Source organism: Cyanistes caeruleus, chromosome 16, assembly GCF_971803275.1.
Source record: "Cyanistes caeruleus chromosome 16, bCyaCae1.hap1.1, whole genome shotgun sequence".
Taxonomy (NCBI): Eukaryota; Metazoa; Chordata; class Aves; order Passeriformes; family Paridae; genus Cyanistes; species Cyanistes caeruleus.
This window is the reverse complement of record NC_141716.1, coordinates 12,565,529-12,582,707: the sequence shown is the minus strand read 5'-3', so window position 1 is coordinate 12,582,707 and position 17,179 is coordinate 12,565,529. Positions and strand designations below refer to the sequence as shown.

The 17,179-nt window shown below is 51.1% G+C and overlaps 1 protein-coding gene and 1 long non-coding RNA gene across 5 annotated transcripts in view; both read right to left on the bottom strand.

The window, feature by feature from the left end:
- LOC111938310 (uncharacterized) overlaps positions 1-7,709 on the bottom strand; it is a 32,689-nt gene extending 24,980 nt beyond the window's left edge. Inside the window, exon 1 of the long non-coding RNA XR_002868936.2 lies at positions 7,399-7,709. This is a non-coding gene — a long non-coding RNA (uncharacterized LOC111938310). The remainder of the gene's footprint in view (positions 1-7,398) is intronic.
- A 287-nt stretch (positions 7,710-7,996) lies between these two features.
- On the bottom strand, positions 7,997-14,003 carry LOC111938311 (perilipin-3-like). 4 transcript variants are annotated; one of them, XM_086852607.1, is made up of 8 exons: positions 13,935-14,003; positions 11,156-11,217; positions 10,247-10,442; positions 9,888-9,970; positions 9,435-9,678; positions 8,876-9,075; positions 8,613-8,741; positions 7,997-8,513 (listed from the first exon to the last, which is right to left on the bottom strand). In XM_086852607.1, exons 2-8 carry the CDS (start codon positions 11,210-11,212, stop codon positions 8,115-8,117), a joined length of 1,308 nt encoding a protein of 435 aa, XP_086708733.1. In that variant the 5' UTR covers positions 11,213-11,217; positions 13,935-14,003; the 3' UTR covers positions 7,997-8,114. The 4 variants fall into 4 exon arrangements, with proteins under 4 accessions (XP_086708733.1, XP_086708734.1, XP_086708732.1 ...); XM_086852608.1 differs by lacking the exon at positions 13,935-14,003 and adding an exon at positions 12,063-12,375 and having other exon boundaries at positions 7,997-8,333; positions 11,152-11,217; XM_086852606.1 differs by lacking the exon at positions 13,935-14,003 and adding an exon at positions 12,063-12,299 and having other exon boundaries at positions 11,152-11,217.
- Positions 14,004-17,179: the final 3,176 nt, after the last annotated feature.

The window sequence follows — 17,179 nt, the reverse complement described above, 5'->3', positions numbered from 1 at the left end:
AGAGAAGCAGCCCCTGCAAGTCAGGCACTGCAGAGTGAAGAAGGTGCTCAGCATAGTCATGGAAATGGAGAAGGGACCTCAGAAATTGCTCAGGACCTCAAAATTGGGAAAAGAGACAGAAATGGGAAAAATACCTCAATGCTGCTCTCCACAGCTGCCTGAAAGGAGATTGTGGCACCGTGGGGGTCACCCTCTCCACCCAAGCAGCTGCAATAGGACATGGGAGAACAGCCTCAGGTTGTGCCAGGAGAGGTTCAGGCAGGAAATGTGGAAAAATTTCTTATTTGAAAGCCTTGGAAATGGCTCCTTGGGACAGTGGTGGAGTCACCATCCATGGAAGGTTCAAAAAGACAAAAAAAGAGCAGATTTCACAATCTGGTGTAGGAGTCAGGATGGGGCTTGGTCAAAGGTTGGGCTTGATGGTCTTGAAGGGTCTTTTCCAACCCTACTGTGATTTCCAGGATGATGAGGAATGAGCCAAGCACAGCTCCACGGGCCCTTTCTGTGCTGGGGCTGTGCCAATTCCAGCTGTGACCAACAAGGAGCCCAGTTCCTTCTGCTGCCAGCCCTGCAAGCACAAACCAGCACCCCCAAGGCATCACCTCACTGGTTGTTTCCCCAACACCTCCCTAACAGTGACCAATGGGCTCAGGGCAGAGACTTCTCCATTTGAGAAATCCCTTCCCATTTCTGAAGGCCTCCCCCTCCCAGCTCACCCATTTGTCCCACGGTGCCAGGCAGAGCTGGGGCTGGCACACTCCTCTGCCACAGGGAAACAAAGCTCCAGGGAAGGCTGGGATAGAAATGTGACAATTACAGCCCAGACAGAGAGAATAAATCACTGGCTTTAGTTCAAAATAATTAAGGAAAGGGTGTTTGGAAGTGTTAAGGGGCAGGCTGGACTTAGGAAAATATTATTATTACCTGGCAGGAGGGTGCAAGCAGTGGGGGGGGTCAGGCTCTTCTCCCAGGGAAGAAGGGACAGGACAGCCTAAAATTGCAGGAGGGGAAGTTCATATTGAAACTGGGGAAAATGCCTTGACTGAAAGGGTTGTGAGCATGGGAAGAGGTTGTGCAGGGAAGCAGTGGAGTCCCTGTCCCCAGGAACATTCTAAAAACATGTGGATGTGGCACTTGAGGATGTGAGTTAGTGGTCAGTGTGGCTGATGGCTGGACTCAATCTCAAAGGTCTTTTCCAAACTTAGCAATTCTATGATTCTGTGATAATTATCATCAATATTTTAGGACAGATCTCATTTTTTCAGGACTTAGACACTTATTCCACCTCTACTGCTGAAAGCAACAGAGCACAACCACCTGAAGACCTCACCTCAAACCTCATCCAGAGCTGGGACTTGTCCACAAACCACTGAAGTTTTCTGTAACCTTCAGAAAATGCTGAAGCCTCCTACAGCCCCACCAGTTTGGGAATGTGGATGACAAACTCTGCAGGTTGACCTTTTGCAAGCTCTCCCCTCATTAAAAGCAGAAGCTCTGACCATTCTCCCCAGAGCCATGGCCTGAGGGACTGCATCAGTGACTGAACTCCTCGGTGCATCCTTTCAGAAAGATCTGGCAGACCTGGAGCCCCCCCTGGAATTTTTTCCCCCTCACAGATGCCCCACTGCTGTGGGTACCAAACTAGAAATGGAGCCTCTGATCTACTTCAGCAGAGAACAGCCTGAAAATTTCCTTCCTCCTTCCAACAGAGCAACTTCCCAAAGCAAAGCAGTCTCCAGCCAAAGGAGAAGGAGCAAAGAGAAGCAGGGCTTTGCTGTTAAGACTCACTGAGCTGCACTTCCAGCTGAATTTCTCACAAATTCCAGAGAAAGCAGGATGGAAACTATGGTTTGGATGGGAAGGGACTTCAAAGCTCAGCTCATGCCCCTTTCCAGTGTCCCAGGTTGCTCCTGGCCCCATCCAGCCTGGCCTTGGACACTTCCAGGGATGGAGGTCACTGTAACAGGTTCCCAAGGAAAGGAGCTTTGAGAGATGAAGCTCAGTGAGGAGGGATAACCCCAGGAAAGGCTGAACCCCTCCACCTCCCTGCAGTGCTGGGGTAGGCCATGAATTACAGGAGTCCTGGAACCCCCATTCCCAGGGCCTCCCCACCCTCCCAGGGAACAATTCCTGCCCATTTTCCCACCTTTATCTCCACCCTGTCAGTTCAAAACCATTGCCCTTATCCTGTCAGAGTGCAGCAGGACTGATCCTTCCCTGCTTCAGCCACTTCTCCAGTGCCCAAACCATCAGTGAAGCACAAAACCCTTCGTGCTCTCTGCCCCTGGGGCTCGCCTGCCCTCCTTGGGGGCACGGTTCAGCCTCCCCAGGAGAATGAGGGTCCCCAAAACAGCCACAACAAACTAAGTATCACACCCTGACCTGCTGGGGATCAGTGGGAGGGGACACAAGACACAGCCAACAGGAGACATCACAAGCAAAAGGACTCCAAACCCCTAAAACTGCTTTTTTCTATTCCACAAACTGGCACAGGTGTTCCCAATCCATCTCTCACAAGGTAAACACTGCATTTGGGTTGTAATTTGTTTAGCAAACCTTACATTTCCAGCTGTAATTACCCCATCGAGGCAGCTAAATGAAAATGGCATTTCAAGTGACCTTCAGCTCCCAGCTGCAATCCCCATCCCACGGGAGAGATGGAGCAGGGAGGGGAGAGGTGCCTGGATCTGCCAGCCAGGTGTTCATCCAAAACTGAAGCAGAGCAGGTTTTTAGGGAGGACAGCAGGCACAAACCCAAAATGTTGGATTTCTCTGCTGGGAAAAAGGCCACTGGAGTTGGCATTTCCTCAGCTGGGAGAGCTCAGGATGTGTTTCCTCACAGAAACATCCTGCAGAGCCAAGGTGTGTGGGGACAGTGCCCTGCAGGATGGTCCATGCAGTGTAAATACTTTGGGGTTCCTCTTGCAGGGGAATCAATGTTTCTCCAACACTCCCTTGCCAAGGGGCAGAGATGGCGTTTTGCCTTGCACTGAGACACCCAGTGAATCAACTTGATAAGACACACACTCAGTGCCCTTAAAATAACTGTAAAAAAGGAATTTCCAGCTTCCATCTGTTTCCTCTCCTGCTCTCTGCACCCTGCTCCAGCTGAGCCCCATCCCAGTCCCGAATTCCCTGCTCCCATCCTCCAGATACTGAGTTCACTCCTCCTCCTCCAGACTCACTGAATCCTCACCTTTATTCCCAATCCATCCTGGAGGATTTTCCACTGGTTTTCCCTCTCACCTGCTCCCCAGCTGTCCCCAGCCCTCCTGCTGTCTCCTCCTCCAGGTCTCCTTTTCCCACTCCAGCTCACCCCAGCCTTAGTCCCAACCTCCTCCCCAGCCTTCCCAGCTGTTCCTTTCCCAGATAATTTCCTTTAACAGCCCCCATGCCACCCTGCCTCCCAGGGCACCTGGGGGGAGCCAGGCAGGAATCTGCTCCTCCTGCACGAAACTCCTGTCACTATGGAGCAAAAACATGAATTAAAAGTGAAATCCATACAGAGAATGGCACAAACTCCAGCCCTGTCAGCATCCAGTCACCCTCTGGATCACCTCCCTTCCAATGCCACTGCTGGATCTAAACAAACACAGGAATCAGAGGAAGTCCAGCAGATGAACTGCTCCTGCAAATGGATTTTCCTTACACAGGGGCAGCTCCAGAGGCAGCACAGCAGGGCAGTGACTCCCTGGCTGTGCTGTGTATCCCCCAGGAGGAGCTGGGCCCTGTTTCTGCAGCAAAGGGCAGCCCAGCATCGATCAGGGCAGCAGCCTGTCAGTGCTGGAGGCATCAGGGGCTGTAACAAGCCCTGCAAAGATCGTTTGGAGCTGTCACAAGCTGACACTCGGTTTGTAAAGCAGTCTGAAGTGGATTTATTGACCCCCCACAGGGCACAGAGGGACAGAAAGCAAAGAAATGCTCCAAGTCCAGCCCAAAGTCCTGCCAGGACCTGCCACAAGCACCTGAATAGGGCAAGAGCTGAATGCTGCCAGCAGCAGAGATTCTGGCTGGAAAAGCATTGGAATGCTTCAATGGGAGAGCAGGGCACCCAAAGTGATGGCACTGCCAGGATCTGTGTCCTCTGGGGCTCCCAAACCCACACTGATCTCACCTGGCCACTGCAGGCTGGCACAGAGAGCAGGGAAATCCCTCCAGGGCTCTCTCCCCTGCCCTGCGTTATAAATGAACTTAGAATTTTGACAACTGGTCCTTTGAGTTAACAGCAGTTTAGTTATAAATGAATAAAATTTAGTGAATTGAATAGTGACTTAGTATAAAAGAATACAATTTAGTAAAAGAATACAATTGAATAAAAACTACAATTTATAGATATAATTTGCCAGTAATTAAGTGTGATTAAAGCATAAGCAAAACTGATCAGGGTACAGGGAGGGCTTCTCACCCCACCTCACCAAAGCACTTCAAGCTAAACTTATATACTGTGTGTTTATACATATTCATTAATGTTACCTGTAAGTTTCCTCCTGTTTCTGATTTTTCTGACTTTGCATCACTTTTCTTCACGGCCCATGCCTCACTTGTTGTTAGGGGGTCTTCAGTCTTCTTTTGGGGTATTTTGGCAAAGGCTTCTCCTCTTCCTCACTGTCCTTTGGATAACCTTACAGGTTTGCACTTGTGTACTAAGTGTTGTGTTATGTAAATCTACTAATTAATCTTATATTTAATAATTTTCATGCCCTATGCTTAAAGTTGTTCCAATTTTGTCCATCTCAAGGTCGTTTACAACTTGGAACATCACTTACCTTCCAAACTACATCCTGTACCTCGATTTTAACATGTAACATCTGTAAAAGGGTACATCTGCTTTGTAACACTGATTCTTTTGGTTGCTTCTAATAATAACTTTCCAAATAATTACAATTTAGTTAGCATGAATCAATTCCATTTATTACAGCTGGAACACTTGGCTTGCTCTAATACAAGGGAAGCTGCAGTAGGAGAGGGGACACAAGGAAAGCACAGAGCCAAGTGCAAAGCAGCAGAACTGAGCTCCTGCCTGCCCACATCAGCCACCACAATCTGATTTTGCTCCCACACTGACCAGCCACAGCCACTTCAACCCATCCCATTCCAAATGAATTCCTGTGAGCTCTGAGCATCTTGAATTTTCCCAATCCCAAGAACTCAGGGTGACAGAGAAGCTGGAGCCAGACAGCTCCTGGCTGTGCAGGGCCTCACTCAGCTCCCCGAGCAGCCCTTCAGGGAGGCCTCAAACCTTTTATATACTCGGTGTATTTTGCAGCAAGCAATAACACAGCTCTGGAGAAGGGATGACAATATCCAAGAGTGACAGGAAACATGAAAAGGAGAAGGGGAAATGAAGCCCCTTGCAAGCAACTACAGAGCTTTTGCCTTCCAGCACTTGCTGAGAGCTTCACTTTCCCAACCTATTGCCTTAACAAAGCTGCTTGGGAAACTCTCCTTAAGCCCTTCCCTCTGCCAGGCAGGAAAACAGGGAGACAGGTTGGTTAATGCCTCCTAATTTCACTGATAAAAGTGTCAGCCTGCTGGAGCGGTGCCCAAGGAGGCCTGGAGGCAGCAGCAGCACACTCAGGCTCTGACCCACAGGTCAGGCACTGGGGCAGAGAGCAGCAGGGCTGGGAGGAAGAACAGCAGCAGGACGTGGATGTGAGAGTGAAATCATTGAAGTGTTAAGAAAACCGGCAGAGGGATGTGGTGGCACCCACCAAAAGTGGAAGAAGAAGCAAGTGCCCCCTGTGAGTGCATTTAAAGTTGAAATCAGCCCAGAGGTGAGCTGGCACAGGGGCACAGCAGCAGCAGGGGAGGGTGAGACACAAGCACCAGGGCAATAATGACCAGAATCAAGGAGCCCTGCAGCATCATCCCCAGGGCTGCTGAGAGCCAGAGGAGATGCCTCAAGGCACATCTTCCCTGCCAAGGTGTTTGCTTAGGGTTGTCACATTACCAACACATTTCTCATTTCTATCCAAAACTACTCAAAACAAGCATGGATAATCAGACAAGCTTGGAGACAATGAAGAACAACCTGGATACTTTCCCAGAGCTCAGAGGAGCTGCAGCCCTAAACACTGCAGGAAGCCAGTCCATTCATCATTCCCAGCTTCTCCCCACCTCTATCCCCTGCTGTTTCTGCAGCATGGATGAGAGCAGCTCAAATAAAAAAGTCAAACTATTCCCATGTGCAGCTGCTCAGACTTCTCCCTTCTAGCTTGGTGTAAGAAGTTTCCATGCCTCCCTGAATCTTGGGATGTTAAAAAGTGAAAGAGGGAGAGGCTTCCAATCCTCAAACTCTGCTTGAGGAGCCTCCTCTTTTCAAGCAGAGCTTTAGGAGCTGCCACAGGAAGGTCATTTCAGCCCATGGTAGCTCTTCTGCTACAGTCTCTGTAGCCTTTTTTGAGGCTTTTTTAGCTTTCCTGGGCTGTTCATCCCTCCAGCACAGGGAGGTTCTGGCCACACACAGGACTGGAGTTCCCAGAGCATCCCAGGAGCTGTGGGCACAGGCAGCCAGGAATATTCTCTGTAAAGGGATTTAATGACCATGCAAGAGCACATCCCACTGATCCATGGGCAGGAGCAGCAGGATTTGCTGGGCTAAGCACTATGTTAGCATAGCTCAGATGTGCTGAACTGACAAATCAATACCAAGTGCAGGAACACCCAGCTATTCCTTTAAAAATCACTTTTATAATCAGGCAAGTTTACATTTCAGGCATTCCTAGAAGTAAGACACAACTTTGCTATTAAGAAGACAACACACAGTTTATTCCCACCAAGCAGCAGGACTGGCTGCAATATTCCCAATTCCCACTCCCCAAGTTCAGCAGGAGCTACAGGAGGCAGAACTGCTGAGCTTTTTTCCAGGGAGAATTCCCTCTGCAGCTGAGAGCTCACAGGGATGCCCCCTGCAATTTCTCTCTCACATCTCAGCAACACCTTGGCCTGGCAAATGAAACTGCCTGATGATTTTGCCTTCAACACAAACTGTTTGCTACAAGAGGAAGACCCTTGTTTGGTACATGCTGAGCTCAGGGAATCTGGATCCAATCCTCCCCTCCATGAGGGGGCTGTGCTGCATGAAGGAATAATTGCTGCCCAGCCCCAGAGCCCACACACTGCTGCCTCAGCACAAAGCCTTCACACACAGGGCTGGAGGATGAGGATGCTGCTGGAAAAGGGGACACTCTTACGTGAGAGGGGAGGAAGTTCCAGCTCTTCAAGCCTGTATTCATCATCCACAAAAACATCCCCAGTCCCTCTTTCTGACCCCTGCCATGAAACAAATTTAGGTATCTTTAAATAAAAAAAAAACTTTTAAATAAAAAACTTCAATTATGTTAAAAAAAAAAAGACTTTAAATAAAAAATAATAACTTTGGAAAAAAGCAGTACTCACATGAGAGCAGATTCCACTTTTGGTCTTAAAGACAGAAGGATGGAGAGCCAGGAGCAGAGCTTTTCTTCTCAAAGTCCCACAGGCACCTGCTCCATCAGCCCAACCCACAGCATTGCCTGGCCAGGCTGAAGGCATTGGGCTCCCCAGCCTCTTCCAAAGGGAGATGGAAGAGCTCTGAACTCCCCAGAAACCCTGGAGGGGAGAGGGCAGCAAGGATTTCACCCAGACCCTGCTGCCTCCCTGGGCAGCTGCTCCCACACCTTCCATCCCACCAAACAAACCCGCTCCAGGCAGCAGCAGATAAACACAGCAGGAGAATTTGGCCTTGGAGGAGCAGTGCCAAGGGATGCCAGGGCTCTGACAGCTCCCCCAAGAACAGGGCAGTGCCAGCAGGGCACACAGTTACCTCTGGGGAGAGAGAAGGAATTAAGACTTCCCAGGACATCAGCAGGGCTCACAGCTGTGATCCTTCCTGTACCACCGGCTGCTGTTCCTGCATCCCTGAGCCCACAGTGCAATTCCATCAGGGAAGAGGTGGGAAGAGCACACTTCACACCCACTGCTCCCAGGCTTTGTCCAAGAGAGACCAGAGACAGGGTTTTTGTATGCAGCAGTTTTATTTTAAGCAGTTATGACCCAGTACAAGCAGCTTTCAGGATGACAATTCTTTACACTTTCTGAGGGTTTAATGCCAACAGCAAATATTGTTTTATCCTTCACATGGGGGTGCTGGAGGTTTCCAGATGCCCAGCTCCTGCTGCCTCTTCCTCCTGAGAGGATTGATCCTCCTCCTCCTCCTCCTCTCTGGGGGAGAAGGGTCCCACCAGCCAGGACAGAGGAGTGTTGTTCTTCAGGTAATGCAGCAGCTCCTCCATGTACTCCTGGATCACAGCCAGCTCCCTCTGGCTCTGGCTCAAGACACCGCTGGACAAATCCTGGAAGGAGTTTGCCAGTGAGAAGGCAGCATGCAGCTCCTTGGTGGCAGCAGGAGCCCATTTCAGCTTGTCCTGCAGGCTGCAGGGAAGGCCCTGCACGGCTGCCACCACCCTGCAGCAGGTGAGGTGCAGCTGCTGCGTGACCCTGCGTGCCATCAGCAGGGTCAGACTCTCCAGCTCCTGGGAGGAGGCAGGAAGGACACGATCAGGAATGAGTTATTTAAAAGTTAAAATGCAGGGGATGCCCAGAGCCCTTTACCTCCCTCCCCAGGAAGGTACCTCTGGCTCCGCAGAGCTTTCATCTCCACTCTCTTTGAGATACTTCCTACTCCAGTCCAGCCACATCTGGTGTAGTTTCTCCTGTCCCTCCTGAAGCTTTTGATTAAATCCTTGCTTAAACGCCTCAATCTGTGGCAGGGGAAGATCAGAGTGCCAGGACAGACAGATCAGCTGGGGAACCGCAAAGCTCCTCAGCACAGCAATGAAGCTGAGACAAGACCAGGGCTTTAGTCCCATCTTTTCAGGGGCTGGGCTCTACCTACCAGCTCGAGGATGCAGTGGAGCTGTGCCAGGGGCCTCTGCATGCCCTGCCAGACCTGCTGGATCCTGGCTGTGGCATGCAGGTGGGCAAGGAGGCGAAGTTCCTCCGAGAGAGAGCCCAGGCGCACAAAGTACCTCCTCTGCTCCCGCTGCTGCTCCAGGGGCAGCGCCTCTGTGCCCTCCTCACACACTGCCAGCTGGGCTGGGGACAGAGACAGGGCCTGAGCACAGATGGCACAGCAACAGGCCCAGGAGATCCCAGACTGGCAGCCAGGTACCCCCCAGTGGGGCCCTGGCACAGGGTGCCCAGAGCAGCTGGGGCTGCCCCTGGATCCCTGACAGTGTCCAAGGCCAGGCTGGATGGGGCTTGGAGCAGCCTGGGCTGGTGGAAGGTGTCCCTGCCCAAGGTGAGAAACCCAAAATGAGCTTTAAGGTGCCTTCCACCACAAACCATTCTGGGATTCTCTTCCCATTAGGCCCACTCCAGAGTAGCAGGGTGATGAATGGGGCTGACCATCCCCAATAGTTCCCACTTCCACAGGCACATCCCCCTTTCCTTACCTAGCTCCTCATTTCCAAGAGGGAGGGAGTCACCTTGTGCTGTCCCCATCACCTCTGCTCCACACACACCCGCTCCAGGCTCCAGAACCAGCCCAGCAGTGCTGGTCAGAGCGGGTCCTGCAGCCCCCTCACTGCTCTGCAGAGCCTCCCTGCTGACATCCAGGGCCTGCAGCACTCTGCTGCTCACAGCCTCCTTCACCTCAGCCACGCTGGATGACACCAGCTCCTTTGTGCCAGAGAGGATCTGGGGAACAGGAGGAATGGTAGATATTGGAGTGGGTTCTGAAATTCTGAACTGCACCAAGAGGACAAACAGCACAGTCAGTTGTTTACTCTGCTAGGAGCTCACATCACACACTCAGGTGTGTGAGCCTGCATCACTCCCTAGCTGAGAAATCCCACAAGAGCCAGGCCCCTCTGCCTGCCAGGGACAGCACAGCCTTTATTTCTTACCTGCTCCACTGGCTTTTGAAGGAGTGACAGCTTCTCCCCCAGTTTATCCAAACCCTTGGAAGCATACTCACTCACTGCAGCAACTGAAGAGAGAACCAAAAACGTGTCAAAATGTGGTTTTCTGCAATTACACCTCAAGTTCTACCTTGCAAAAATCAGTTTTAGGAAAGCCCGCATCACAGTCAATGTCTGATTCTCCGTCTCACTGCTGGGATTGGGGCCCAGCTGTAGCCTCATTTATAAGCCAGGAGTTGTCCTTTCACTGTGGCAATGGAAAGGTGCATTTCCTCACCCCAGGACTCCTCCCAGGTGTGGAAGGAGCTGGAGAGTCCCTCCCATGGCCTTCCCCAGGGATTTACCGTGGGGCTCCAGGGTGGCCAGCACTGGCTGCACGCAGCTGGCCGTGGCCTCGCTCACGCTCTGCGCTCCCTTCTCCGCAGCAGCGCACACAGACCTCACGTAGGGGTGGCTCTCCTTGCTGGAGGCATAAGCTGCAGAAACCACATCACAGGCAGAGCCCACCAGGCTCAGACTGGCCACCTCCTTCACCACAGCCTGGAAGAGCAAAGCAAAGTGCAGCCATGAAGCTCCAAACACGGCCCTGAGCAGTTCTGCCCTGAAACTCCCTGCTTGGGAGGAATTGTCACCAAATCACCTGGCCCACCTCAGGGAGAAACTCTTGCCTTGCTCACACAATTAAATCCATAACTCAGCTGTGACACAAGCTGGGGAGCTTTGCCATTAATGATGGTCCACCCCAGGAAAATGTTCCTCTAGCACAAAGAGCAACCAAGTTTGGGGGCAACCTCAGCTCTTCTGCCACACACCCATCTCCACTTCATCTGGAATGGTTCTCTGACAAGCCAACATGACAAGAAGAGCTCCACCAGCCAGGACTGAGCTGGTTTTAAGCTGACAGACATCACCCTTGCCTGCAAGGATGCTGCTGGTCCCAGAGCAGAGCAAGAGCAGCAGGTCTCAGGGAGGCTGAGGCATTGGAGTCTTTCCCTGGGAGCACTGCTTGCCAGGAGCCAGGGCCTTGAGTTAGAGACTTTCCTAGCCAAGAACCAGGGAATTTTGCTGAGTCTAAGAGGCTACAGGGACTTTAGGTCCACATCTTTGTCTGGGTTGTCACCCAGAAGCTGCAGGGCACAGCCTGAGCAGAGGAAACTCCCATTTTTGGGGCTCAGCTCCCCTCAGCCACAGCAGGACCTCCTCACCCTGCAGCCAGGAGCTGCCACTCCTCACATCCCACAGGGAGCACCAACCTCCTCCTCCAGAGAGCTCTGGGCCACCTCCTCCTTGTCGGGCACAGCAGAGGCCATGGCAGCTGGAATGCAAAGAACACCGAGGCTTTAGGAAAGAGCTCCCCTTCCAAAGGGACACTCTGAAGTCATAAAAGAGAGAAGTTCCTTTAGTGCCTGTTCAGGGGAAATCCCAAAATGGCCTCATAGGAAGGGCTCTGTGCCTCTTGCAAATCTTCCTGGTTTCAAGTTTAAATTCCAGGTGGTTTGTGATAATCAAAGGAACAAGGAGAACATTCTTTCCTCACCCTAGAGGCCAAACATTATTAATATGTTTAGGAGAGGCACAGGGTACTTCCTTCCTCTGACTCCTTAGGATTTTAGCTGTTATATTTTCCATCTATTTGTGACCCTGCAGTTCTCAGTGTATAACTCTAAACTCCACACACACTGGGAGCTGCTGCTTTCCCAGTTTGGGCAGACACAACAATTCCTCTCCAGGCCTGGCAATCAAGGACACCTCACTGCCTCAGGCCTGAGAGATGGAAACAAAAGGGAGTTGAGGGAGCAAACTTGGGGTAAATGACTTCATTACCTGAAGCTGGAATTGGAATATTAACCCCCAATGTGCAAATGAACCAAACTTATAAAAGTGTGAAACCCCCATGACCCCTGGTCCATTTTGGGTGCAGCCCCTAAGAGGCTTTGTCCACCAGAAATGCACCTGGATGCCCTTAAATATATAGAATTGCTTTTTCAGTCTCTTAATTTTGCCCAGCCTCTGTTTTTAGAAACACAGAAAAAGAATCACCTTCCTACCAAGGCTTTAAGAAATTCTTGAATAAAAGAAACAACAACAGCAGAACTGGGAGAAAACACAGCTCAGGGGGCTGCTATAACACCCCAACACGTGAATATTCCAGAACAGTACCTTTTTTTTTAACCTGTTAGAGGTGAACAGACCAGCAGCAAGGAAGAACCAAGCACCCACCATGCTCCATCAGCCCCTCCTGCCTTTTTATAGTGGCTGGGATGGGGCAGGGCAGGAGCCTCAGCTCTGGGGAGCAGCAGGAGGGAGCCCAGCCCTGTCCTGGGCAATTAGAGGGGAATGGGGCTGAAATGGGCCCTGCTGGAGCTCATTAATTCCTCTGGGTTAGGCTGGCACACCTTGTCCTGGGGGCAGTAGCTTCACTTGGAGATCTTCACTTCATCAGCAGTGAGTATGGGAATGTGTGAAAGCAGTTTCCTATTCCTGCATAAATGATATTTAATGATTAATTATGCTCCTAGATTAGGGATGAGCAGTAAGATTTTGGGTTATTTAAGGGCAACTTAATTCCTAAATTTGTCTGAGGTGCTACAATCCTTTGCCAAGCATGTTCAGAGCTCTCTGACCTGTTGTCTACAGCTCTCCTTTTAGATTCTGAATCTCCCTGGATTCTGAACATTGCAAGTAATTGAGGTTTTTATTTGTTTATTAAAATGGGTTTTCTGATGGCAGACAGTACCAAAGATCATAATTCCTACACTAAATAGATGGCATTAAGTGTGCTTTCTCAGGCACATCTAATGGTAAACTCACTGTTAGAAAAAGGAAAAAAAAAACCACTTTGGAATGGCCTGGCTGCACAAAGATCACAGTCCCAAGCAGTTTTGTATGTGCTGAGCCTGGCTGATTGTGGGGCTGCCAAAGAAACCTGTTTTAATGGCCATGGAGCTGCTGCAAGCTCGCTGCTGGAGGCTCACCCAGGAAATCTGGGGGTTCTGACACACTGTCTGCTATCAGCTCTGTTATCAGAGCTCACTATCCCCATAGCAGAGGCCAGGAGAGTGATCAGTGAAATGTTTCTGTGTGTTCCCTGGGGTCTGTGCTATAAGAGAGGAGAAAACCCCTCCAAGCACCTCCTGTCCTCCAGACAAGCCCTGGAGCAGTGCTGAGGTCCTGGAGGAGGATCCACCAGCCCTGGAGGGGGGAGCAGTGGTTGTGCTTTGCCTCAAGGTTCATCTTTCTGCTTTAGGCTGTGACAGCAGCAACCCTGGAAGGTGTCACCCCCCTGCACAGAGCTCCCACAGCTCAGTCTCACTGCTCCTGGAAGCCTTTGGATGAGCAAGCTCATATTGGTTGTCACCTCATACAGGGACAAAAAGGTGGCCTGAGATGTCCAGGCAGTCCCCTCTGCCTGCAGCAGCAACAGCCTTGAGTTTCACCAGGAGGGGTTTAGGGTGGATATTGGGAAAAAATTCCTCACCCAAAGGGTGGTCAGGCATTAGAACAGCTGTCCAGGGCACTGGTGGCTTCACCATCCCTGGAAATGCACAAAAATCCTGTGGGTGTAGAGCCTGGGGACATGGTTTGGTGGCAGAGCTGGGGGAATGGTTGGACTTCATGATTTAAGTGCCTTCTCCAACCTTAATAATTCCATGATCCCATGATTCTGATTCCATCTTCTGAGGATGTTTACATGGGAAATTGGATTTTCAACCTGCTGAAATGGGAGCTACCATATTCCAGAGAACGAGCTTCCTCTGGCTTATCAGCACAGCACAAGCCAGGCCCCGAGGCTGCCAGAGCTCCAGGAGTGTTTGGACAATGCTCTCAGGGATGTTCAGGGTGGGGTTGTTGGGGTGTCTGTTCAGGAGCTGTGCTCCATGATCCTTGTGGGTCCCTTCCAGCTGAGGATATTCCATGATCCTATGAAAGAAAAAGTGCATGGGAAGAGGCCAAAACAGGCTTTGGCTGCACTTTTTCCCCATAATCCAGACAATCTCAGCTGAGTTCTCAGCGTTACAGGTTGGTTCTCACCTGCAGGGGATGCCTGTGTGTGTGTGTGGCTGGGGTGTCTCTCTCCACCTGTTTTGGAGGAAAGACACCCCCAAGGCAGGGAATGAGAGGTGCTGTGGTGCTGGAAGGGCACCAGCTGTGTGTAAATCCTGCAATTTGGATTCCAGGATGGATGGAGGTGACTCCAGCAGGTCCTGGCAGCTGTTGGTGCTGGAGAGGTTGGTGAGCACCAGCTGGGTGGGTCCAGAGGTGCCAGGCTGGGAATTAACCACCCTTCCTGTGCTGATGGCTGCTCAGGTGTCTGAAGCCCACAGAGCTCCTGTGGACACAGCCTGTGGATGCTGTATCCATGACAACAGCTCCTTCCAGCCACCCTCAGCCAGCTGACAGCAACTGAAGTGTCCATCCCAGTGCTGGTGATGGGAATGGGAGGGCTGGAGCCCTGGGCTGGGTTTCAGGACTGTGGGACTGAGTGTGCAGCCCTGCCAGCTGCCTGTGGGGTGACTTTGTCTGAGGCTGCTGGGGTTTGTGTCTCAGCTTTAAAATGGTGTCCACGATGGTGACCTTTTTCCACAACAGGCTTTGGGATCAGCTGATGCAAAGTGCCAGGGGAGAGCTGGGGGCACTGCTAATAAACTCCACACTCACCACATCCTGCTCGAGTCACAGCCCCTCAGCCAGGGAAATAAGAGTTTCCCAGAGCAGATCTGGCCAGCACAAGTTGCCAAATCCTTGGATTTTCTCCCCTCTGGGAGGAGGAGGCACAGCCAGTCTCTGACGTGGCAGAGTTCTCATGCAGGAGCTCCAGTCCAGGTGAGAGCAGAGCTGCCAGGGGTCAGGCTGGGCTCTGCTCTCCAGCCCATCCTGCTCCTCCTCCAGATAGGAAACACATCCAGCAAGGGCATGGAACCTTCTGGAGTGGCTCCAGACAGGCACTGAGGTGATCAGAGGGATGGAGCAGCTCTGCTGTCAGGAAAGGCTGGGGGAGTTGGGGTTGTTCAGCCTGGAAAAGAGAAAGCTCTGGGGTGATCTAATCACAGCCTTGCAGTGCCTGAAGGAGTCAACAGGAAAGATGGAAAGACAAGGGCCTGGAGTGACAGGGCAAGGGGAACAGCTTCAAACTGAAAGGGAGGTGATTTGGATTGGGCATTGGGAAGAATTTCTTCCCTGTGAGGGTGGGCAGGCCCTGGCACAGGGTGCCCAGAGCAGCTGTGGCTGCCCCTGGATCCCTGGAAGTGCCCAAGGCCAGGCTGGACAGGGCTTGGAGCAGCCTGGGACAGTGGAAGGTGTCCCTGCCATGGCAGGGGTGGCACTGGATGGGATTTAAGGTCCTTCCAACCCATTCTGTGATGATTTTATGTCTGTCCCCCCAGAAGGTGCCTTCCACCAGCACCCCCTGTATCCAGACCATCGGCTGGACCAAGCTATCCAAGCAGGCTGGACTGCTGGACAAGTTCTGGCTGCAGCAGGCAAAGTGGAGACCCAGAGGACACCATCCACACCCCTCCAACAGCATCCTTAGAGAATGATCCTGGGCTCAGTATTGGAATTGGAGGATTGGCATGGTGCACGTGCACAGAGGGAGTCACAAAGCAGAAGAGGAGCTCTGGGTGCCCCTCTGCCCCACAACACACTTGTTTAGAGTGCCCTGGCCTCTTTCAGACATCTCCATATCAAGCCATCAGCAGGTGGCATATATTTGAAGAGGGTGACCAGCAAACTGTCATAAACAGCCCTCAGAAATATTATTCGAAGTCCTTTCCATAAAAAGAAACTGGAGCTTGATATATGTGCAGAGCACAAAGAATGGGCTCCAGCAGCACATTTTGAAAATCACTGCTTTAGGCAATCTCCTTAGCAGCTTGTTAGATGTTTTATAAGTGTCCTTCCCAGCTCCAAAAGAAATAATACCACTAATGATTGTGTCAGATACAAAATAATTTCACAGCCTTTTTTTGTCTGCAAGCTTTCCAATTTCAATAAATCACGTGCCCTTCTGTGCAGCTGAAGGAATCCAAATCCAAGGAGCGGGCAGCTTGGCTGGGAAAGAAAATAAAACTAGGAAGGACACTGGGGCCATTTTTTTGCTGTATTAGCAAAGGCTGAGGAGCTTTGACCAGGGAGCTGTGGGGACCTTGAGGCTCCCTGCAAATCCCCCAGTGGCCCAGAGATTGTCCTTGTGGACACAGCCCCACCTGAGGGGCAGCATCACCCACCAGGAAAAGCTTTCCTGCCAGTGACATCCCTGGGGACAGCAGGGATGAGGCAGGGCAGGAAGGACATGAGTAAAGCCTTTGTGCTTTACCTCTTGCATTTAAAGATGGAATATTGTACAGGGGAAGTAGGAAACTCATTTCACACCTCCCTTGAATCATAAAATCTATGAATGGTTTGGGCTGGAAGGAAACCTTAAAGCTCATCTTATTCCAGCTTCCCTAAAAGGGCACCTTCCACTATCCCAGGGTTCTCCAACCCCGCTCCAAACTGGCCTTGGACTCTTGCAGGGATGGGGCAATGCTGAATAATTACAACCCAGGCCACAGTTATTTTAAATACCCAGAAACAATCACTAAAAATTCGTATTTCTGGGAAACGTGCATTTCCAGTTTTTTGAGACTCCCTGTTGAATTTTCACTGGGAGTTATGGGGGAAAGGGCCCAGAAAAGAATTGTTTACAAACATAAATAAAATGAGATGCATTGAAAAGAGCAGAGGATGGCGCCTCTCCAGGGCCCAGGGCAGCTCCAGACCATGAATAAATAACATGCACTGCTAGACCACCCTTCCTGTGGTGACTGCATGCACCAACTCCTGTTCTCAACAGCAGCAAAAACCTCTCCAGGCTCTTGCAGAAGGTGGGGTAAGGCCAGAAGTTCTCTGGCATCAAGGCCTGATGCTGCAGAGGCTGTGGAGCACTTGAGGAGGATCTCAGTCCTGTGTGTCCCCACGCTGTCCCCACACGCTGGGGCCCTGGACTGATTCCAGCTCCTGGCTGAGCTTCCCCTGGGATCTGGACACTCCCCACCCAATCCTCCGCTGGCTGCTGTGCTCCCAGCTCACACAGCGATGTCTCCATCATTTAGGATGTTTCCCCTGCCTGTCTCTTAGCCAGCTGCCTATTTTTAAACATTTTGTAAGAATTTAATTACCTTTGAAACCTTTTTCGTGCTCTCTAAGATCTGGTTGAAATTTAGTAATGGATGCAGAAAGCACAATTTAAACACCCAAAGGAGACAGTTACTCTGCAATGTGAAATAACAATTGAT

What these genes read in the sequence shown, in the direction of transcription:
- LOC111938311 (XM_086852606.1), bottom strand. Translation starts at nt 12,125, where the DNA reads ATGGTGGGTGCTTGGTTCTTCCTTGCTGCTGGTCTGTTCACCTCTAAC. An exon ending in CTAACAGGTTAAAAAAAAAG is followed by an intron (nt 11,218 to 12,062) that starts GTACTGTTCTGG and finishes TTTGCATTCCAG; the next exon opens with CTGCCATGGCCTCTGCTGTG. An exon ending in GGCCACCCTGGAGCCCCACG is followed by an intron (nt 9,971 to 10,246) that starts GTAAATCCCTGG and finishes TTCTCTCTTCAG; the next exon opens with TTGCTGCAGTGAGTGAGTAT.